At 38.7% G+C, this 22,646-nt stretch overlaps 4 protein-coding genes across 4 annotated transcripts; 2 read left to right on the forward strand and 2 right to left on the reverse strand.

Moving 5' to 3' along the window:
* Nucleotides 1–2,509: 2,509 nt before the first annotated feature.
* On the forward strand, nucleotides 2,510–3,137 carry LOC103969612 (peamaclein-like). Its single transcript, XM_009383198.3, has 2 exons — nucleotides 2,510–2,659; nucleotides 2,752–3,137. The coding sequence occupies exons 1-2, from the start codon at nucleotides 2,569–2,571 to the stop codon at nucleotides 2,943–2,945; spliced, it is 285 nt and encodes a 94-aa protein (XP_009381473.2). The 5' UTR covers nucleotides 2,510–2,568; the 3' UTR covers nucleotides 2,946–3,137.
* Nucleotides 3,138–4,710: 1,573 nt separating this feature from the next.
* On the forward strand, nucleotides 4,711–6,155 carry LOC135594667 (uncharacterized). The gene is made up of 5 exons (XM_065085089.1): nucleotides 4,711–5,013; nucleotides 5,105–5,367; nucleotides 5,451–5,544; nucleotides 5,639–5,750; nucleotides 5,825–6,155. The coding sequence occupies exons 1-5, from the start codon at nucleotides 4,761–4,763 to the stop codon at nucleotides 5,949–5,951; spliced, it is 849 nt and encodes a 282-aa protein (XP_064941161.1). The 5' UTR covers nucleotides 4,711–4,760; the 3' UTR covers nucleotides 5,952–6,155.
* A 1,323-nt stretch (nucleotides 6,156–7,478) lies between these two features.
* Nucleotides 7,479–17,813, reverse strand: LOC103969996 (uncharacterized). The gene is made up of 4 exons (XM_065085359.1): nucleotides 17,744–17,813; nucleotides 15,159–15,914; nucleotides 9,437–9,495; nucleotides 7,479–8,151 (listed from the first exon to the last, which is right to left on the reverse strand). Exons 1-4 carry the CDS (start codon nucleotides 17,811–17,813, stop codon nucleotides 8,080–8,082), a joined length of 957 nt encoding a protein of 318 aa, XP_064941431.1. The 3' UTR covers nucleotides 7,479–8,079.
* A 1,542-nt stretch (nucleotides 17,814–19,355) lies between these two features.
* On the reverse strand, nucleotides 19,356–20,900 carry LOC103969615 (AT-hook motif nuclear-localized protein 28). The gene is made up of 2 exons (XM_018818847.2): nucleotides 20,723–20,900; nucleotides 19,356–20,554 (listed from the first exon to the last, which is right to left on the reverse strand). Exon 2 carries the CDS (start codon nucleotides 20,535–20,537, stop codon nucleotides 19,611–19,613), a length of 927 nt encoding a protein of 308 aa, XP_018674392.2. The 5' UTR covers nucleotides 20,538–20,554; nucleotides 20,723–20,900; the 3' UTR covers nucleotides 19,356–19,610.
* Nucleotides 20,901–22,646: the final 1,746 nt, after the last annotated feature.

Here is a 22,646-nt window from a genome sequence, read left to right on the forward strand (position 1 = left end):
CTTGGTATTCTATTTTATTGTAATTTCATTTAATTCTGCTAGATGTTATGATCTACTAGTATTTGTTTATATACAAAAGTTTATTTCTCTTTATATCCCATGAGGGAAGACATAATTGAGGGGTTAATATGATGTGATTTCGTGCTTTGATAATTATTATGATTTAATTATTTTTTTGATTTCATAATTTTTATTTCTGAACTCACAAAGAATAATTTTGGTTTATTTTACTTGTATCGATGATCTTATGAGGTCTCGGTCAAAGACCTCGTGACAAGCTCTAATATTTTTTTTATTATAATATTTTCAAACAAGTTCATGTATAATAAATAATAATAATATTGATTGTATCTATTTTAGCTCTCTTTGGTTAAGTTTGTGGAATCCATTATAAAATCAGACTCCCTTGTGAACATTTTCAAAGTGATCTTCAAAGCCTTATCATCCAAATAGCACTAACAGTATTTATAGGATTTTTTCGATTGATCACTTCACTTCACCTATGATATGATACTCCACAGGAAAATATTTTAAATTGATTCATAAGAGTGAGGCACAAACTCGAAATTAATATATATTTTTGTTATTTTTATAAGTTGCAACACGAGATATATGTGTTGGGTAAAAACTCAATAATAATATTAAATATAATTTAATTAATAAAATACAAAAAGTTTATAAATCACCAAGAATTGTGTTTGAAATTGTCCTAAGAAATGATTTAATTCAAAAGAGGTTTAATATGATATTAACAAGTTTATTGGTTAGTCAAAGTGTAAATTAAAAAAATGAAAAATGAAAAATACATTGGTACATAAATAAAGCTTAACTCTAACCTCTATCCGTGTTATAATTAATTATTCTTCATATGTAAATGTATAGAATGAATATAACTCTTAAAGAGACCTAAAGTGAATTTTTATTGTAAGATATGACTCTACGTATATTTTTAGCATGAGCTCTTTTATATGATAGAATTTGTAGATGACTACGATTAAGGATATAAATAATCTTTAGAATCACTCGTGAATAAATAAGATACTTGTAAATTTATATAAACTCATAAAAATATATTTCATACCATGTGAGCTAGTTGAAGTTGGATCAAAGAACGATACTTCATATGATCTCATTGACTATACGGTATAAATATTAATAATATTTTTTTTACTTTTTATTTTATTTACTTATTTTTAAAAATATATATTTTTATGAGATATTATAGGCTTACCCTCACTTCTTTATTATTTCCTTTAAGGGAATACAAAATTAATTTTTATTATGATATATAAGTTGTCGTTTAATCCTGCACTATTCAGAAGCAAGAAAAAAATAATAGGAAAAGGTTATAAAGAAAGCCCTCAAGAATCCCTATAAGTAGGCTCTAATGTTTCTTCCTAAGTTGCACTTTTCTTCTTTTCTCCTTCTCCTCCTCGAGACATTTGTCTTAGTTGTTGTCACAAAGTTTGGTTTTCGTGACGTCAACATTTAAGCATCTTAGGGATTCATTCAAAGGGCAACTCATGCACATAGAAAATATCGAAGGAATTCAAGAAGAAATCTTGATAATGGTTGTCTATATATAATTATTCCGAAGAGCATCATAAGGGTAACTCTGTTCATGCGTGTGAAGCATTAACTAACCTTTATGGAATGTAAAGTCTTTGGTGTACTGAATGAATCTTGCATCAAAATGTAACGTTGCTTGTTTATTGGTAACATTTGTGATAATGCATGTTCGTTCTTCTTGAGGCGCATTGGTTGTACCATGCACAAGGACTTCACGGACCTTAAGCACATCGAATTTATTCGCGCTGTATGCATGGCAGCTCTTCTTGTGAGCTATTCATAGGCTCCGTGGAGTCCAATTCATACAAATGTCATCTAAAGTGACCTTCTCTGAGACTCGTATATAGCCTCCTACATGCATGATTGCTGGTTGTGTTCACGCTATACGCAACTTTGTTCTTCATTGTGGCATTTATTACACTACTACATTAGCATTAAAATCATTGTGGCTATACGCAATGTTTGCACCCTAGGTCGAGTGTCCACCACGGCGACTAGGCACCACAGCGTTGCATAAACTGTACACTGTCATCGGCTTCCTTGCAGCGACGTACTACGACACCTCTCAGACACAGCTGGTGCACTCAAAAGCGTTGCATCTTTGTGTCCCTCCATCCCACCAACTCAATCTCAGCGGACACAAGTGCATCACATCCACATTGCCTCACCTCATTCTCGGCCATTGTGGTACGTGATGATGTTGAGACGACGCAGGCATCAGGAAGGATAGGGTTTTTTTGTATCATGGCTTGTGCTCGTGGCACTGAATGTAATTTGATGGTAAGCCTCAGCGATAGCAATCAGGAATGCTGGTGTGATGGAGATCCACTGGATGCCAGTTCACAGGTCATTTAGTTCCCATTACTGCACCCTCTTAAGCTCTCATCAAACCTCTCAACCCCCACAGAAACTTACTTCTTTCCTCTATAAATACCAACTCATCAGTCGACCCACACCCCATCACTTAGACCGAGTGGTTTCCGTAGCAAACCAGCTGGTATGGAGATGAGGCCTCTGTATGCAACCTTCACACTTGTACTGATCCTCTTCACCTCCTCTTGTCAGCAAGTCACCATGGCAGCTGGGTCAGGTAAACACGAACACCTTCAACTGATCTCCCCCTTCTCACTCAAATCTTATATGTAATGCTTTCAACTTGTTTGTTTCTTGGGTTGGATTCAGCATTCTGCGGCTCCAAGTGCAAGGTGAGGTGCTCCAAGGCCAGTCTGCAAGACCGGTGCATCAAGGTCTGTGGGTTGTGCTGCGAGGCTTGCCGGTGTGTGCCGTCGGGGACGTACGGTAACAAGGATGAGTGCCCTTGCTACAGGGACAAGTACACCGGGGAGGGCGTCAGGAGGAGGCCCAAGTGCCCTTAGTTGAGTTCGAGCTGTCTGGAGTCGGAGAGAGTTCTTTGTTATCTCCCTAGCTAGCTTCTTCCGAATGGTCGTTGTCTGGTGTGTCGATTACGAACAGTGCTGTTGCTCGTACTGCTACTTAGCCTTCTAGAGAGAGATTTGTCGTGGTTGGATAGTTCTTCAATATCAATGCATTGTTTCGCTTGCCGCATACGTTGCCCTGCAGCATCCTTGATCATTGCGCAGCCATGGGTTCCAGCTGTCCCTTCTCCTTTACAGCGGAAGGGCTCGCTGCGCAGAAGCAGCGAATGCTGAGAAGAGAGGGGTCAGCTTCGACCAGCATCTTCTCCGAGTGGCAAGGATGACCACTTTGAGATTCGTGCGTAGCTATGATAGGCGTCATCGAGATCGGTGCTGGCGATGGCCCAGACAGCTGGAAGTCAGTTAAATGTCCATTTGGTACGTAGGCTCGACCATTTGACGCCGAAAGCATGACAGCCAAAGGCTCGTTGCCTTGGCATTATTTCCACCCACAGAACATGCAATTTGAATTCAAACATGCGTGTTCTTCATGGCAGATAGATCTGACGGATTCAAGCCACAATCGAACCAAATCAGTCATTAAGTGTTAGCAATCAAAATTTACGAATAGTATCTAATACCATGATTTGGGTCAATTTAAGAGCCATTGCCCCTCAATCAATCTACAACTTTTGAGGAATAAAATTTTGGGTCATTTAATATCATCTATGATTTTAATCATCTTGAAATCGAGGATGATTGAGGAATCAAAATTGAGGAGATTAATAAGTATTTTTTTTTCCTTTTTGTTACTCAACCTGAACTTGATTAAGGAATATTTAAGCAGATCAAATAACCCAAAGTGACCAAAGTGAATGACCAGATTATATATGTATATGTATAATGATGTCAACAAATATTTTGGTATTTTAATTTCCTATTAGAAAAGAGGAAGAAAATTATAATCGATGAAAGGGAATTTTAGTTCACGCATAAATTAAATAAGCATAAATAGGGAGAGATTTGTTGATGTTGAGTCCATCATAATACAATCCCATAAATTAAGTATTACTAGAAGAGAAACTGCTTGAAATTTCACTAAACTCGTTCTATATCTGACTCGAACATTTAATTCCCTTTATAAAGATTAAAATACAGTTATGTAAGTGTTAAGGACGCACAGCAATTTGGCTGAGACTGGATCGAATCGAATGCAAATTGTCATCCATCTATGAGTTCCGTGTGAACCGAGCCTCGCTCCTCCCCTTCCCCTTCCCCTTCCCCCCACACGTCTGCCTCGGCCTCGGTCGTGTACTGCGGCTGCGCAAGTCCAGGTTCAAAGAACAGGACAAGGCTTAGTTTTCTTTCCCGTACATGGACCAGTCTACATGCGGATGGCTCCATTAATGTTCTTTCGACTCTCCCGTCTTTGTTTTCCACTTCGGCTTCATTTACTGCGAGCCAATCTACCGGAAAATATGCAACGAGTTGATGCATTCAGGAGATGCTAAAACAGTGTTTTAAGCTGATGCTGATCAGCAAGCCAATGTCCTACGCTGCGTGCATGGCTGAAGCGCCTCCTCTGATCTGTGTTCTTCGAGGTTGGGTGTTGGTCAAGTTAGACCTCCTCCCAACCGAGTGTAACACGTAGAAGGCTTCGATGCCATGTGGTGGAAGCTCGCACCACACGTCATGAATTAGTGGGGTGGAATTAAGCATGATATGACATGATGAAGAGAAGGGGCGTATATAAGCGAAGAAGATGGAGCTTTTCCATTTCCAGCGTTTCATTTCGGCCTCAAAAGGTGGTCGTGTATGTCCACGAGCAGCCAATCCACATCCTCATCTCCCCACCCCACCAACACCACCACCGCCACCTCCCCCTATCTCTTGCACAAAGTTAAACCTTTCCCCTCATGTCACCTTGCCAACATGCGGTCCATGTCGTGCTCCACCTCCCCCAAAGGCATCGCCGCCATCGTCGGCGTCGGCCCCAAGCTGGGCCGCTCCGTCGCCAGGAAGTTCGCCCACGAAGGCTACACCGTCGCCATTCTCGCCCGGGATCTCGGCAAGCGATTCCTCTCTCTCCCCTTGCTCTCGTTCTGCCCATCGAGTTTGACGCTCCCCCTTTTCCGTTCCCCTTCCTTGTCTGCTTGCAGCTAAGCTATCTCGGTTCGCCGACGAGATCGCTTGCGAGGCCAAGGCCCAGGTGTTCGCCATCCGCATCGACTGCTCCGACTCCAAGTCGGTGCGCGAGGCCTTCGAGGGCGTCCTCTCCCTCGGCTTCGTCGAGGTGCTGGTCTACAATGCGTGCGAGCCGCCCGTGACGTGCCCCCCTACCAACTTCACTGCCATCACCGTCGAGTCCTTCGAGCGCTCCCTCGCCGTGTCCGCCGTCGGAGCCTTCCACTGCGCGCAGCAGGTAGGCATGCACCGACACATCTGCTCACCTATGCATCCCCCACACAAACCTTTGGATGAACTCGGCAACCTTGTTCGATGAAGGTTATTCCCGGCATGGTCGAGAGGGGCAGAGGCACCATAATTTTCACCGGTTCTTCGGTGTCCCTTAGTGGCTTTGCAGGCTACTGTGGACTAAGTAAGAGTATCTGATCCAAAGCAAAGCAAAAAACATAAAAGGGAATCCTTGTGATCGATTGCAATCCTCAGTGGTCCTCATGCTAATGTTGCAGGTTGTGGGAAATTTGCTCTGAGGGGCCTGTCCCAAAGCCTCGCAAAGGAGTACCAATCATCCGGAATCCACATCGCGCATGTAGTCATCCACGGGGATATCGGCGCTCCAAGGTCAGCTTCCGTCCTCGCAAACAAAGTCAAAGCTACTGATCCTTATTTTACCACTGCGTTGGGTGCTGTATCAGATCATCAAGAGGCGATCATAGCACGACGTCAATGGATCCAGATGCACTGGCACAGACATACTGGCACATTCATGTGCAGGACAAGGGTGCATGGACGCAGGAGATCGACCTGCGATCGTCTACCTAAAGCTCGCGCGTCTTGGTGTGGCGGAGGAGCTTAGTAGGGTGTTAAGGTAGTATAATTCGGAGGGGTGGAGTTGATTGCAGACACTGTAAGAAACGATTCCATGAATCTGTGGTGTCAAGGTACTATAAATCGGAGGGGGTGGAATTGATTGCAGACGCTGTAAGAAACGATTCCATGAATCTATGTATCAATGATTGCTGGGTCCATCGGAATTGGTTAGTGCACGAAGGAGAGGGAATGACGCAGCATATGGCTGTGGACGACGAGTCGTGTCATTTTCGGGTGCACACGATTTGTGTTGTGATTCACTTTTGAGTATGATGTCGGTGATGATTTATGTTTTCGTGTCCGTCGTGACATTTGCTTGCGGCCGAAGTTGAAGCAGTGATAGGACGGAAGAGGTAAAATTGTAATTTGCGGAATCTAAACCATTATGAGGAGATATTTTTGGGGAGAACAGAGGAGCTATCAATCATTCGACTTTTGAGGGAAAAGGAAACGGGTCATGCTTTAGAGGTGCTACAGAACAAAATTTGGGTACCTGCACAAAAGCAGACGCCTTTGTGAATTATTATGATTCTGACCATTGAAAACATTGGGCTTGAAAGGGAAAAATAATAATAAATAAATAGAGAGAGAGAGAGGAAGGAAGATTTGAGAGGGATGAAATAAGAGATAATTAATTTTTTTAGATAAGTATATATATATATATATATATATATTATATTTTTAATATTTTTATATGATAAAACTCATCTATTTATAGGGTCGATGATGATGATGGTGGTGAAGATGGTGAAATAATTTTAAACTTTGTTTGCTTATATTTATGTTTATAATAATATTTAAATTATTAGGATCAAATAATTTATAGGTCTTGAATTTAATGTTATCCCAAATAAAGATAAGTTTGAAGCTCTTATCGTCCTCCAACTTGATTCTTCTTTGATCATATACATGTAGATAAACCAATGTGCCTAAATACCTTGAAATGTGAGATACTCGATTTTTCTTTTGATCCATGCCTCTTGGGAAATCATATTTTTCAGGCTTGATGTAGGGTACTATTCATTGTTTGATCCATGTAATATTTTCTTATGATCCATGCTATGCTTTTGTTTAACCCTTGGTAGATACGTAAGAGCGTCTTCTTGTTCCTACTAAAGTTATTATCAACATATTTATTTGAATGCTTTAATTTTTATAATTATCTTTTTTTAAGACAAGCTACTAATTTTTTTTAAAGATTAGTTTCTATTTATAAAATATAGATGAAAATTACAAAAATCAATTTTTATAACTATATTTATATATTTTTATTGTAGGTAATCTATCTAATTTACTAGTAATTTATTATTTTTCATAACCTTGTGATTTCTATCATGATATAATCTCTCTATCCTCACTAAATTCTAAAAATTACAATTATCTTCACTCATGTGATCACAAGAGATATTTCAATAGTCTCTTTTAATCAACTTGTTTCTCCCTGTGAGAAAACTCAGCAACATCTTGATAACACAAACATGATGAGGTCATTGAAAATGCCATTTCAAGGTCATCCCATGATGAAGACAAAAAGGAGGGGAGGGGAGGAGGGGGAAGGGGTTCCATGGCAAATGATACAAACACTTGTTGAGACGGGCAAAACTACAGAACCCCCTACCCTTTGACATAAAGCAATAAAACCATAGCAACAAAATAATAAATTGGATAATGTTGCAACCAGTCCCTTTCGTGGAATCCACATAAGTTAAAGCTACAGAAAACTGTGCACAAAGATCACCAAGGAACTTATCGTGATTCTGGAGAGGGTATCTTCCCCAAGCTTTCCTTATCCAAAAGGTGCCTCAATTGACAACTCAAGTGGAATGAATAGTATAGCTGGAACCATGTCTGGGAGAACAGAAGCCATTGATGAGGTCCCGGCTGCCGCTTTCGCAAGTGTAAGAGATGCCCATTGTGAACTCGGTTGGTGAAAGTAAAGGAGTCAGAATTATAGTGGAGAACAGTTGTCTCATGGCAACGTGCCAAAAGCTTCATTCACAAGTGCAGGAGATACCGTGAAATATCGATCACACAAGATGAGTAGCCCGGTCCCCTCACTGAGTGGTCCTGCAGGTCCCCTTCATGGCGTGGCAACAGAATCACCAATTAGATTGCAGCTAGCAATGGGGCCGATAAATGATGTCCCTGTTGGCTACAAATGAGTGTAATTAATTACTATAAATCAAGGTCCCAAAGATTTACATAAAAAAAAACATGCAAGCAAAAGTGAGATTCACACGCTCAAAACTTAATCATTGAATTGCAGTCATCATTAAAAATTGCAATTATGTATTACCCGGGTGTCATGACAAACTATTTGATTGGCCACAAAGTGCTATCTTCGAAATGTTGCATCATATAAAAGCAGTTGTAGTCCATAATTTCTTTTCCTTTCTAATTAGCTGAATCGAAAGCCTGTGTGTGCATTTCTTCTGGACTTGGTGAAGATGACCATGATTATGGGGACTAACAGTATGTTGCTCTAATGCCCCTGCCTAACTATTGAAAGTAACAAGAGATTAGCTGAGGACACTGTATAGCAGATAGAGATAGACTAAACCTTTATTTGTATATGATCTTTGGCACAAGGATATAGCTACTATTAGCGTTAATGACTAGTTTGTTTCCTTTACAAGCTCTTAAGAGTTTTTCAATCAAACTGAGATCTCCAACGGGTGACAGCCCCTTGTCTTATTGCATCATCAAAATAATTCACAAAATTCAGAACCATATAAATAAGACAATAACTAAGACACCGGTCCAACTCGAATCTCCATCATTTCTATCACGGGAATCAATTCAAGATATAGCTGGCGTTTTTGGCATCTATCAGAACATTAAACCTAAAATAAATATGAAGAATTTGAATTGGTCTCTTCCAATACCTGGCTGATCAAGCTTTCATTACTCATCTATATATTCACAGCAGTAGGTGCATTACGTATATTCATAACCTGATATCGTCAATTGATTGAATCTGACTTGTTTTCACAAGAAATTAAACCCATCAAACACCATATAGAAATAGGCTAATATAGCATGATAGACCTGGACCAGGACAATCTCATGATGACTACATTATCTTTCTTGACTGTCAAAACAACCACAAAAAGTTGTGATGTTAGAAGACAAAGGACATAAACAAATATTCTCTTTGAAATCCTAGAAACAAATCCTCCAGTTTTTGTGATCTTAAATCACATGGCCTGTCATAGTCATTGATGGATCAATATCCTTCTCACTTTCCCTTAGTATACCAATCATTTCTAACTCCAACAAACTTTCCAGGACCAAACACAAATAAGTTTATGGAATTTCAAACTCAAAATAATTAAGAAGCAATGAAAGTTAATTGGACAAAGATAACACCATTTAATAGAGGAACTTTCACATGCTAACCTACACCAATTTTGATCATAAAATAAATGGTAGACTACCTTTGTACAACCACTAGCAGTACTTTGTTCCCTCTCTGATAGGCCTGTCAAGAGGATGCCTGTGACAGAATGTTGAATAATTTGCCTTGTACAGTTCAGGATCACCTTTAGCTGGTAACGAAAACAAGAGAGAGAGAGAGAGAGCATATTTGACAATTGACACTCCAATCTGATCTCACCGAATACTGACTTTCAATGGAATTTGAGATAAGGATAAGCCTTTTCTTCATCCTCATGTAAGCATGTATACTTTTCCAAACCCAGATATCCTGACCTTGGATCCAGGGAAACCAAACAGAAAGTTGATGCATAACTTTGCTCGCATGTGCATCCTAATAGTTACATTACATAATTCGTTCATCATATTCATCTCATCTTTTGCTTTGTGAAGATGTAATGACAAACAATTATGGATTCTTAAAAAAATTTGCAAATCCTTAGAAGAATTTTAGGACAACTCGGATCAAAATGTGTTCTCGTATGCTAATAGTGAAAGAAGAATATTACAACTAGCTGTCCACATAATTCAACAACTAGATTTCTTGCATGCAAAACTCAAGAGAAGAAAGTAAAAAAGAAAGAAAGAGATAAGTAATGGAAAATACTGTGAAGGTTTCCAACCAAAAGAAACTTTCTTGCAATCTCAACCATACAAACACTATTCCCTTCAAATGAATATACAACAACAATAAAAATGTAATGTCTTAACTATTTGGGGTCGATTATATGGATCATTAGTGGCCATTGAATTCTACAAATGTTTATATCTTTAATTAAATTAAAAACATTATAATCTTTATTTACAGTTTTCAATAGTCTCTCAGATTTTCCTCTACATCTCCTTATACCATGAATATTAATTATCTCATATTTTCTGACTACAATATCTATAAGTCTCTCATTTCAACAATACAAACGTTTTGTATATATTCCTTGTTACATGTCCAACACTGAAATCCATAAAGTATTATTGGCCTAATCACTATGTAAAAGATGCTCATATCACATGACACTTCTAACACCCCACTCCACTCTATACGTACAAATATCAACAATACCTTCATCAATTTTTTCATCTTGTTGAATAGTCAATTCACAATACCTAAAACTTTTGCATATTGAGACTTCTCATCCATCAAACTTAACTATACTCTTAAATAATTTCTTAATATTATTAAAATTATATCTTACATATTTAGTCTTAGTCCTAATTAATTTAAATATTTAATTTTAGAGTTTACCTTAATAACTTAAATTTAGAATTAATTTCATTTAAATCATCATCAAATAAAAATAATATCGTCGGCATATAAATACACCATGTGGTCTAAAGAGTATGTGATTAGTAAGTTCGTTCAATATCAAAGTAAAGAAAAAAAAACATATAGATCTTTTTGTGATCCTATACTAATAAGAAACTCATTAGATTTATTTCTAATGGTTCTAATATTAGTGAGTATACTATCGTACACCTTTCTTTTGAACACACTATAATAAATCCTTCTGACCTTTATCATGGATTTTTTCTAAATTGATAAAAAAATATCTGCCTCACACCTCATTCTATGTTAAATCATTCTTTTCCAAATTTTAAAATATGACTTAAAATCTTTATTTTTTTGTTATTAAAGCAATTTTGGATATCTTCCATATTCCTATAAATTGGTACCGAATAACTCTTCCTTTATTCATCGAATAGTTTTTACATTTCAAAATTTTATTAAATAAACTAGTTACCCAAACAATTTCTTTATCTCCTAAACTCTTCCAACTCACAATTAGAATACCATTAGTTCTTACTCTTACATATTTTTATTTTTTTTTAAACTTATTTTACCTTAATTCCCTCAAATTTATAAACAAATTTATCATTACTAAATCTACAACTATTATATGTCTGTAGAGTTAAATTATTTGCAGAATATTCATTAAATAATTCATAAGAAATGATTTTTTCCATCTTTCCTTAATTTCTTTATCATTAGTAAGTATTGTTTAATCTTCATCTTTAATAGATCTAACATTACCTAAATTCATATTCTTTCTTTTTTTAACTTTAACAATATAAAATATATCATGTTCACCATCCTTATGTAACTTACTATAATTAAGCCTTGATCTCACCATACTTACAACTCTTTTGTCCTTTTCCTTTCTTGCTATAAAATTTTCCTCATAGTTACAACTTACAATTTTGCCAATCTTTGAAGTAGATGGTCTTTTAGTAGTAATTGTTATTTAGACTTCCTTACACCATCTCTTTGATGACTGCACTTCTATCTTTAGATTCCCCAACAATCTCTTTGGTCATGCTCCTAATTTTCAGTTGACTAATATAGACTCAAAAATCAATCTTTTTAAAATTCAACCATAGCCTTAAAAAAGGAATAGCTATAAGATAGACTTCCTTTATTGAAAACACTTTTCAACCAATTAGAACCATACCAAAAAGCAATCCAATCAAATCTCGGGTCACTGAGTTTGTGGTTGGATTGCATGTTTAATTAAAAATAAATAAAAATATATAAAATATAATAAAGATAATAACATCAACCATCATCAAAAAAGAAAATTTTATCATAATTAAATAATGCATGATAATTTTTAAAAGGTTTAAAAGAGAATATACAGTTCAATTGCTTCAGTAATGATATGGACTGATATCGATGTAAAATATACGTAGGACGAAAGTTAAAGTACGCTTATGTTAATAAATCGAAGTATAACAAGAAGAGATGACAAATTGTTTATGACCATAAGACCGAGTGATTGGAGAAGAGAATGCGATCATAGATTACTAAGTGAAGAAAAAATAAGCACAAGAGGGGTTAAGACATAAAAAGAGGGGTGACAGTGGGGAGAGAAGGCGAAGAGAAGACATGGGAGTGTAGATGTGTTGAGAGAACAATGATGGAAGGAGATGAGTAGGAAGAGAGGGGAGAGAGGGGAGAGATGGATGGAGGAGAGCGAATAAAGAAAAGAAGTGATAAGAGAATAAAGGTCATTTTCTTTCTCACCTTTAACTCCAATTCAAAATCGATGTAAATATCCTATAAAATAAATAGTAAGAAAATTTAAGCTAAGGGTATTTAAGGAATCTTAACTATATTACAAAACCATATTGATTTATTTAATCCGATTGGTTCATGTGGATTTCCAAAAATCAAATGGGTCAACCAGTTCATTTTGGTTCTTTAACATATATGATCTAATAAGAGGTTAATGTTAATAAGCAATGATACTACTGTGATATTCAGAGATTGACAGTGGTATCTATTTTTGGTTCCTATATATCAGACCAATGATTGTTAGCTACTTTGCATTCAAATTAACATCACCCTGTACTTTTCATTAGACTGCAAATTGCCTCCATTCTATTCAAAATCAAACATACAATCAGACCAATTTTTACCGATAGCACCTCTCTGTACAGATTGAGGTGGCTGTTCTAGGCTTTGTTCTGAATTACTAAAACTGGAAAATCTACATGACAAGATTTTTACATAACATAAAATTCCTATTACCACCAAGTCCTAGATAATGGGAAATCTTAGAACTACCTAATCTACATTCCCAATGGCTTGAGAACTCTCTCCCTTCTATACCTACCACAACTAGAAATAAGAATGTGTAATCCAAATAAATACATTAAGAATCGAGGATCATCATACTGATTGACATGGGTAGAAACATGGCATGTTAGAAAGGTGACATATGTCGCACCAGTCTATGTCAAAGATGTTGACACATGGCTATCATAGGCCTGTGGCAGATGTTACAGGTGCCTGATAATCATGCCATGCCAGGACGCTGTAAGTGTGTCCCTGTGTCATTGAATAGCAATCCTTTCTAAAAATAACAACAACAAAATCAATCAAAAATAGTCAGATTTAATTGACTGAACTTAATAAATCCTAGGACTCTCATAGGATCAAGTTTCGATTCATCTGCATCAAAGTCAAGTGATTTTCCATAGAGAACACCACTTTCCAGTGAGAAGTAAGCATCCAATTAGTGATGAGTTTGCTGAAACAGACAGTTAAATTACATGGAACAAGTACCATGTTTCCAACAAAATATTGTTTGAATATTTTCAATATGCTGACATGAACTCAAAGAAATTTAAAAGTTAATATTCAAAACCAAAAATTAAAAAAGAATGATTATGCAAATATATTATTCCCATAGATCAAGAAACTTGACCATCATATTGTTTGATTAACCAAAGCTAAAATTTTGAAGTAAGGATTAATCATATATATTAAGACTTACTAAGAGCTGGATAATCGTCAAGAGCACGGTAAGAGATTCTGGCTTCTCTTAGCTATCTATGCTAATATTAAGGCTTCTGTTTGTTGACATTTATGGAAATTTTTTTCTATTAACAATTTAAGTTTTGTGCCTTGGTTTATATGTGGTAATTTTAATTGCATTTGCTCTATTGATGAAAAAATGGGTGGTAAACAATTTCAATTGAATCAGTTGTTTACCAATTTCAGAAATTTTGATTTTGCTTTTGTTCAATCGATTTGGGTTTCAAATGTTGTAAATATACTTGGAATAAGATTTGTTAGCTCCAGAATTTGAGTTGCCTTGATAAGAGGCTCCAGCTAATAACAACTAACTTTCTCTCTTTCATGATGTTAAAATTAGGCATCTTCCCAAGATCTCCTCTGATGATGCCCCCCTTCTGATTGAATTTGACACCGTCACCAAGAATCACAGATCTCCTACTCTCTTTGGGTATGATGCTTATTGGGCTAACTAAAAAGATTGGTCACATCACTGTTAAGAAAATCTGCAGGACCTCGTCCATTCCACTCCCAGTGGTCTGATAAACTGGAACCAATTTGTCTTTGACATCAAGTTGCGTCCTAACAATTGGTCCAAAAACAATCTTGGTCATTTGGAAGCCAGAGATTGAGAGAATTAAGCAGAAAAAATATATTGCCAGACTCTCCAATCAAGACTATCTTCATCTCCTCACTCTTAACAACAAAAATGATTCACATCAAATGGTGGATCCATGTTAAATCCCAATGGATGGAAAAGGCAACAACAATACCGAGTACTCCATAGAATTTCTAATCTCAGAGGCCGGAAAAACACTAATGTGTTTGATCTCGACCTTATTCTACTAGAATTCTCCAATCGAAATAGATTTTGGTGTTCACCAACTGTTTTTGTCATGTGATCCTTGTATCTAGTTTCATATGCCTCAGAAAGCAAAAGAAAGATAATAGATTACAGAAAAAAGACCACTAAGAAATGTAATCATCAACTGCTGTGTTTGATCTTGTTGTCTGTGCTATTGAGGGGTCCAAGGCGGAAGCCTAAAAACCCAAAAATATCTTATGATCAAAGACTAAGATTATTAGCAACAATTGAGCAAAGCCTCCGAAACTAGCAATAGAAAAAATGGGTATTTGGTTATTGCCTGACAGTAACGACCATGATTTATGTGCAAGGCCCAATAAATCAAACATGTGGAAACGTCATTGTTTAGTTCACATTAGATTTCATATAAAAATTGTAGACAACAATGACAATTAGAAGATCTACAACCCACCAGTAGAACATATAAGAAACCTAATATAGACAAGAAATTAGCCAAAGAACAAGCGAGTACGGTTTCGGATAATGCCCAAGGTTGAGCCGACAAAATTCAAGTAAAGAAAAATTAAGCTCAGCTAATCACAAGCTTTTTTTTATTTTTCCTCACCTGCACAATTATTTACCTTGCTCCTGAGACAAGCTTCCTCATAGAGATCTTCCGCCAATGCCTCCCTCAAGCTCTCACCCAAGTAGTTAAGAGATCGCTCGCTATCCACCAGGCTGGCTAGCTGAGGGCTCTCCAGCGAATCCCTCCACATGTACCCTCCTTCGTCTTCTGGCCCCTTGGTAAACTGACACATATTGTGCAGCACCACGCATGCGACCACCGTCTGGGCAGCATGGTCAAGCCCTACGTTGAGGTTCCGAAGTATCTTCCATCTTACTTTGAGCAACGCGATCGCAGCCTCCACTGATGCAGCCTGACCTTTAACAAGGGGAGGTTGGGGGAACGGAGGAGGTCGTTGCCAGGGACAGGGCCGGACTTTGGGTCGGAAGGGTGGGAATGAGGGTGGGGTTTGTCGGAGTCGGAGGTGGACAGGGAAGGAAGCAATGGCGGCGGCGAGGTTGGGGAGGGCGGTGAGGCCCTTGAAGGACTGTAGGGTGGAGAGGAGACGATCCGGGGAGGCAGGAAGGGTAATGTAACGGTGGTAGGTGGTAGAGGCGGGTAGAGAGCAAGCGGGTGAGTGCACGGGTGCAGCGAGAGACGAGGGCCGGAGGGAGGGAGAGGGAACAAGCGAGGGAGGAGAGGCCGACGAGCCCGAGGGAGAGAGCGCGATCGAACGGGAGCGATTAGAATTCGAGTGAGATAAAGAGTCTTGAGTACCTGAAAAGTTCGATTGAGAAACAAATACAATATAATATGCTTAAATTGGATTAAGTTATATATGTTAATCAACTGGAACAGATACAAATAGTATAAATACCAAACTCGAATTCGAAGTAGGTTCAGAAACCTACCTAATTAGTCATGTTCTAAAACCAATAGCATAAAATTTACAGATACCTAATGATTATAAGTATAACTATGTTCAATGCAACTAACGTAATTATAATTATGTACCAATTATATATTATTAACTCTCATACTTTTGTTAGACAGATTTATAAATAAAAAAAAACATGATCTTTGTTGGTATGTTTCATGAATTATAATTATAAATATAATTATAATTTTTGGTATGTTTCAAGAATTAGGGTTGTTGAGTATATTGTTGTTAAGTGGTCCCACCCACATGCTGTTTTTAAATAAAAAATAAGCTCTCGAGAATTTTAGTTATATCGGTTTCTTTCATCGTAAGCTTAAGTTTGTGAGGAATTATCCGCTTTAGATGGTGAATAAGCACTCGATTACACTTTATTCATTTTACTTGAAATAAATACCATATTTTACAATCAAATGATATGAAAACCTAGTTTAGTAAATTAAATAAAGGAGGTAAAAATATCTAACTCATTGTCAAGAAATCGAAAATTATTTCTATCTTGAAAATGGCAAAACAGTCAGCTGAAATGCCAATCGACCTAACTCTATTTTCATCACCATTATCTGAATCACTAATGATGACTCTCTTGCATTAGAACAAGTGAAATAATGGTGTTTTTTTTTGTGATAGAACATATGAAACACATTGATACATTTCATCGAGGTAGGAGATGTCACACCTGATAGTGAACTCTCAACTAGTATAGTACTTATTGATTAATAATATCTTTGCATTGCAATGCTTCTTATCTAAATGATATAGGGACCATAAGCATAAAATTATATGTAATGGACCAACAGCTCTTATTAATCCTTAAAAGATCACATGGTTTATGTTTAACAGAGATAACACAGTGCTCGGGAAGAAGAGAGCAAATTTATCCTATTTATATGAAAGCCAATCAAAGAGAATAAGATACAAAGTTGAACCAAAGAAGTTATCCAAAATGAAACAAAAATGGATTGTTGGACAAAGACAAAAAAAAAAAAAAGGTAAGGAGATATAACATCACCTCATCGAATATCATGATCACTTTTAAACCAGTTCAAGTGCACATTGTTAATGCAATAGGAAAATAAAGAGGAAGAGACATAGGTCATTAGATGTCAATGGCTATACGTGACTTGTTTCCTCTCATCTAAGAAATTTCATGTGATCAGCAGAATAATTGCAGTCAGAATTACAAACAGCTGTGGAGAATCTGCAGCCGGTTAGGTCGGATCGGCATATAAATGGCTTCTAACTCAGTCGATGGCCAAGTTTGGCATGATCATGAGCTGCAGTGTGGGCCTGCAAGTGATCCAAAAGGATCCTGCATGCACACAAGAACTCCTCGACACTCCCAACATGATCTCAGATAGGAGAAGGATTTATACGCTATTTGGTGAAGATTTCAAATCTGTGGGACACCGGAGGTTGAACTAGTGTGGCCGTGGTGTTTTCCCTAAGTAAGCAGTGTCGTAGTACATGCGACCTCTGACACAAATAGCTTTCCACGGAGGGAGAGAGAGAGAGAGAGAGAGAGGGAGGTGGGTGACCAGGTTCAGAGTGCCCGACAGCATGGGAATGGACTGAGGGGGAGAAGTGTGGATGGAGAAAAGGGTGGGCGGGTGAGAGGACAGCGGAGGAGACGGAGGCATTGGATGCGACCACCTACTCTGCAGCGCCCGTCTCCTTCCATCTCTCGCTGTCTGTTCATTAGGTTAACCGAGTTGATGACGCGGCGCCCTCGAGGTCTCGTTGGTGGTGTGAACATGACGATCCAAATCCATCCCCATGCATGCACCCCACGCGAGAAGACAGAAAGGCTGACACAGTGATACTCAACACCACATCAGAATCGTCGCCTTTAGCGTCAACCCGCTCCAAGAGACGAGGCAAACATTCGTGCAAACAACAGCACGGAGGCGATCTGCGAGTTTGCATTCACAATTAGGGAGAAAGCATCGCCCACTGCAATTAATAAGACTAGTAAATGATCCATGGAGGAAAGGATTATTTTGATAATCACTTCTCCTTTTGTTTTTGTTTTTTTTTGTTGGAAGAACAATACTAAAAGTTGTGAAAGGACAAATGATTAGCATGGAGTTTCCTGTAAAAATATTGTAGTGATTTTGATACATGAAATATGGGGATAATTATTTGTGCAACCTCTGATCTGGCTAACATTCATGAACTACCTTCCATGGAATCTTTCCCACTAGCTTAGTTAGTCTTTGGGAACTAACACCTGAACCAGTATTAATTTCCATTCCCAACAATATCAATAGGAAATAATGGTAAACCAAAATACTGGGAGAAATGCTATCATCACAATCCATCTCACAACACACTTCTCTGATGATAAGGAAGGGCACCACCTGCTAGCTACTGCCAACATGTGGGATCCAGCAGCCTCCCCATGGAATGCATCCTCCCTTCCTTTCCAAGGAGAAGGCTGTTCCGAGATGCAACTTGGAAGCAAAGCCAGCCATGCCTCTGCCACAAGCTTGCTTGGTTGCAGAAGAGATCTCTTTTGTACCCAGTGGACATATGAAGGAAGCAATGAATCCATCCCACCGCCCGCGCTCATCTCGTCAAAAGCAAAAGAAAGGAGAGAGAGAGAGAGAGAGAGAGGGAAAGGAGTGTACGTGATATGTTTCAGTTCAAAGCTTTTACTTTCCTCGTAGATATGTTTCAGAAGGCCAAAGTACAACCTTCCTGCCTCTTAAGAAGAAAGTAGGTTTTGTTTTGTCTTGCTCCTGACCTCGCTTTGGCGTTCGCTGCTTTTGAGGCGACCAGCTTTCATCCACAAGGCTAAAGCCTATCCCCTTCCACCCAGCCATTCAAGTCAAAAAAAAGTACACACTTCCTCTCGTCTCTGCCAAAGATCCATCAGATGTGTGTACCATTGACGCAGTCGGAAGACACAGGGAAGCACGCAAGAGAAAAATAAGAGCTAAAGTGGATCGCGTGCGTATCTCCCCGGTGTGCTGCAACCTCAGCCCCACTTTGCAGAAGCAACCCTAGCCATTCAACTCCCTCTCCCTCTCTCTCTTTTTACGATAACACCAAAGATTAGAAAAGAGATCACATAAGGGAACCCCATTTCCACGACAACACCAAAGATTAGAAAAGAGATCACAGAAGGGGACCCCATTTCGCCAAATTACTTACAGAAAGGTGACAAGGAGACTCTACGCCTACCCATGCATGCAACCTTGCTTGACCAACACAATGGCTAAGGACTTTGTTGTGTTCCTCCAATGCCTTGATCATCTCCAACTCAAGGGAACCAAACGCTACAAACCAACAACGATCTATGAAACAGCAGGTGCAACTGTAGCAATCCAAACAAGCTGAATAGAAGGCTTCTACAAATTTAATACAGGAGACAAGAACAATATGACATATATAAATCGAAACTGAGAAATAAGTTTCACTTTCTTTTGCCTTTAGACACGGTGCTGTAACCATGACAACCAACCAAGCTAAAAGAGCAGAAAATTTTGCCTTAGACTATTGAGATCAGAAACAAAGAACATTCAAGTCTTGGAGTCTTTAAGAAAATGGGAGGGATCGCATGAAGCGAAGCATCAGTAGGGCGGCGGAGGTGGCGGGCGGGCCGTAGGCGCCCATATGACATCAGACGGGACGTGGCCGCCACTGTAAACGGCCATCCCGCTCGACCCCACGGCCATTGCAGCAGAGGCTGTTGTCGCCAGAACTTGGTGGCGTCGCTGGCGATGGGCTTGCTGCTTCTGTTGTTGATTGTACATGTGCTGGTCCTGATCCTCCATGTCGCCGCCGCCACCGCCTCCGCCGGTGATTGAGACGGATGCCGACACGTCGTCTTCCGCCGGGAGCCTGTGGAAGGTGGGGTTGGAGAACGCCGCCGCCACCACCACCACCGTTCCCGCGGCCACCAGCGGCCCCGCCACTGTGCCCCCCACGATCTGTGCTTGAGGCCCGGCCAGAGAGATCGAGAGGCTGGATGCGGCGGCGGGGGACACCTCCGCCATCGCTGGCGTGAGGAACGTGCCTGTGATGGACAGGATCTCGAACCGCCCGCGAAACACGATAGTGGCCGGCGCCCCCGCAGGCTGGGGCACAAGGCCTAGATGCGGCTGGCGAAGTGTGACGTTCGCGACGGCACCGATGCCGGAGAGGACGCAGATACCGAGGTTCCGGCGTTGGGAGAATCTTGCGAGCGAGTCGGCCACGTCGTGCCCGGCGGGGATCTCGAGCACGTGAGGCCGCATCACCGCCGAGGGCTCCTCCTCCCTGGTGATCACCACCGGCACCTTCGGCTTGTTCTTGGAACCCGGCGGCCGGCCCCGCGGCCTCTTCACCACCTCGATGGTGGACCCATCCCCTCCTGTTCGCTCCCTCTGCTCATCGAATTTTACCTTCTTGTTCTCGCCGCTGCTTTTGCTGCTGTCGACTTCATCAGATAAGCTCTTCTGATGCTGCTGCTGCTGATGTTGTTGCAGATAATGGTGTTGAAAGAGTTTGTCCTTCATATTGCCGGAGAGAGGTCCTAAGAATATAAAACAGTTCAAGCAAACTGTAGCGGGAAGCTTCAAAGGGCTTTATATTTTATGTAGGACAGTATATGGGCGAAGAAGAAGAGGGAGGAGGTGGTGGTGAGGGACTATTTGTTTGCGGTTGGACTTCGAAAGCAGAGAAAAGAGGAAGAATAGCTTACACAGAGAGAGAGAGAGAGAGAGAGAGGAACGGAGTTTGAGGGAGGTGAAGGTTGGTGGCTGGTGAAGTCTCTCTATATCTCGAGCTTGCTCACCGCTTTCGGTCCATTATCTGCGGACTTCTTTGACGATTGAGGGAGGAGAGAGAGCAGGTGGTTCAGATGGGGTGTGAGAGCTTCCAAGCGAGGAGGATAAAGATGGAGCTCCCTCCATGTTTTGTCTTCATGCGAGCCGCTCTCTTATACTATTTTGTGGCCAGCAATTTATTGGGGAGTATAGCAATTATCTCTCGTACATATTCGAAGTTAATAAAAATACATCATATTAAAATGGACAGTTTACCCTAAAAAAAAATTATCAATAATGAGATTTTAGCACATAACGTCTTTCATGTCTAATTTCTATCAAAGGATGTTTTTTTTTTCATAATATGATCAAAATATCTTTCATAAAATTAAATAATAATGTATAATATTTGATTCTATTTGATTTTAGATTTTTTGGGATAATTCGTTGATATAAATTATAAATCATACCAGTTTAAAATAAAATCAACTATTTGATTTATTCAAATTAGACCTAGATTGACTTTTTTTTCTTTTCTAAATTATCCCACGTCATTCAACAAATGCAATAAGAACATAGAAAAGATCGATGGTGCTAACTTTTTTTTGTCATTGGTCATAATTATTATCAACAATAGAAACGACGTTACCTAACTTAGCGATCAAAAGAGTCATAGCCATTGTTTTCCTATCAGGCCTCAATGGACACGATGGCCTTCACAGATAGGGTAGGAGGTCATCATTGCCATCCTAATGAGCGTCAATGGTTGTGATCGTCGTCGTTATTGTCAGAGCTGAGATTGGCCTTGTCTTCCCATTAAGCATCGATGGTCACAGTCAATGTAGCCAAGGCAAGACATCGTCATCACTTTCTCATTGGTTATCTTCATAATTGATTATTAAGCCTAAGTGATCAATAAACCAACAAAACTATAACATAACCATCGTCAATTGGTTATCGTTCGTGATTGACGAAGTCTTGTAAAGCCTCAATGATTAACGACCCATTGCCCCAACCCTATTCAGCTTTATGTAACATCACAAAATCATTGTATGACTAACCATTGTATTGGTGAAGTATTTGTAGTATCGATAAAGTATCGCCTATATCGATCCATTATTCAATGTATAATCAAATCATTCATTATAACAATAAAAATATATAATATAAGATATTAGTCAAAATGAAGAATGTAAGGATAAATTTAAGACACAATTACAAAATCCCTATTGAAGGTGTCAACATTTATGTCATAATCAACTATAGGTTAATGTAATTAAATATAATGCAATGTAGAATCTTTGGTCTTTTTGTATAGCCTAATTTTGTTTCTTTGTTTTTTAGGTGTACATTGGCTATAAGAGAGTTTTTTTATGTATAGTATACCTATATAAGTATATTGACATAATTTTTTGATAAATGTGGCATAACATTATAAACTTTTGCTAATTTTGAATTTTAAATTATAATTTTGGAATTGATGTTGCAATCCTTATTGTATTTATGTTTAAATTGAATTGATTTGACCATTTTACTAATTTTTAGGGTGGATTATAATTTACTTACTATCTTTTTTATTTAAGTTGAACTTGAGTTGCAAATGAGATATGATTACGATCTATCATTTTGATCATTACATGTCAAATTTTATTAAATACACTAAAATCATCCAAAATTATGATAAATAATTTTAATCATCTTAAAATCATGTTATAGCAGTTGTGGATAAGTTTCGAATGGTTTTGTTAAATTTAACTCAAGTTAATACTATATAATAAGCTATGGTGTCACTCCAATCCGGGCAGTAGTACCAACCGGAACTATAGTATTATTTTTGAATAATTTAATTTATATAATTAT

The sequence above is a fragment of the Musa acuminata genome, chromosome BXJ1-10 (genome assembly GCF_036884655.1).
Source record: "Musa acuminata AAA Group cultivar baxijiao chromosome BXJ1-10, Cavendish_Baxijiao_AAA, whole genome shotgun sequence".
Lineage (NCBI taxonomy): Eukaryota > Viridiplantae > Streptophyta > Magnoliopsida > Zingiberales > Musaceae > Musa > Musa acuminata.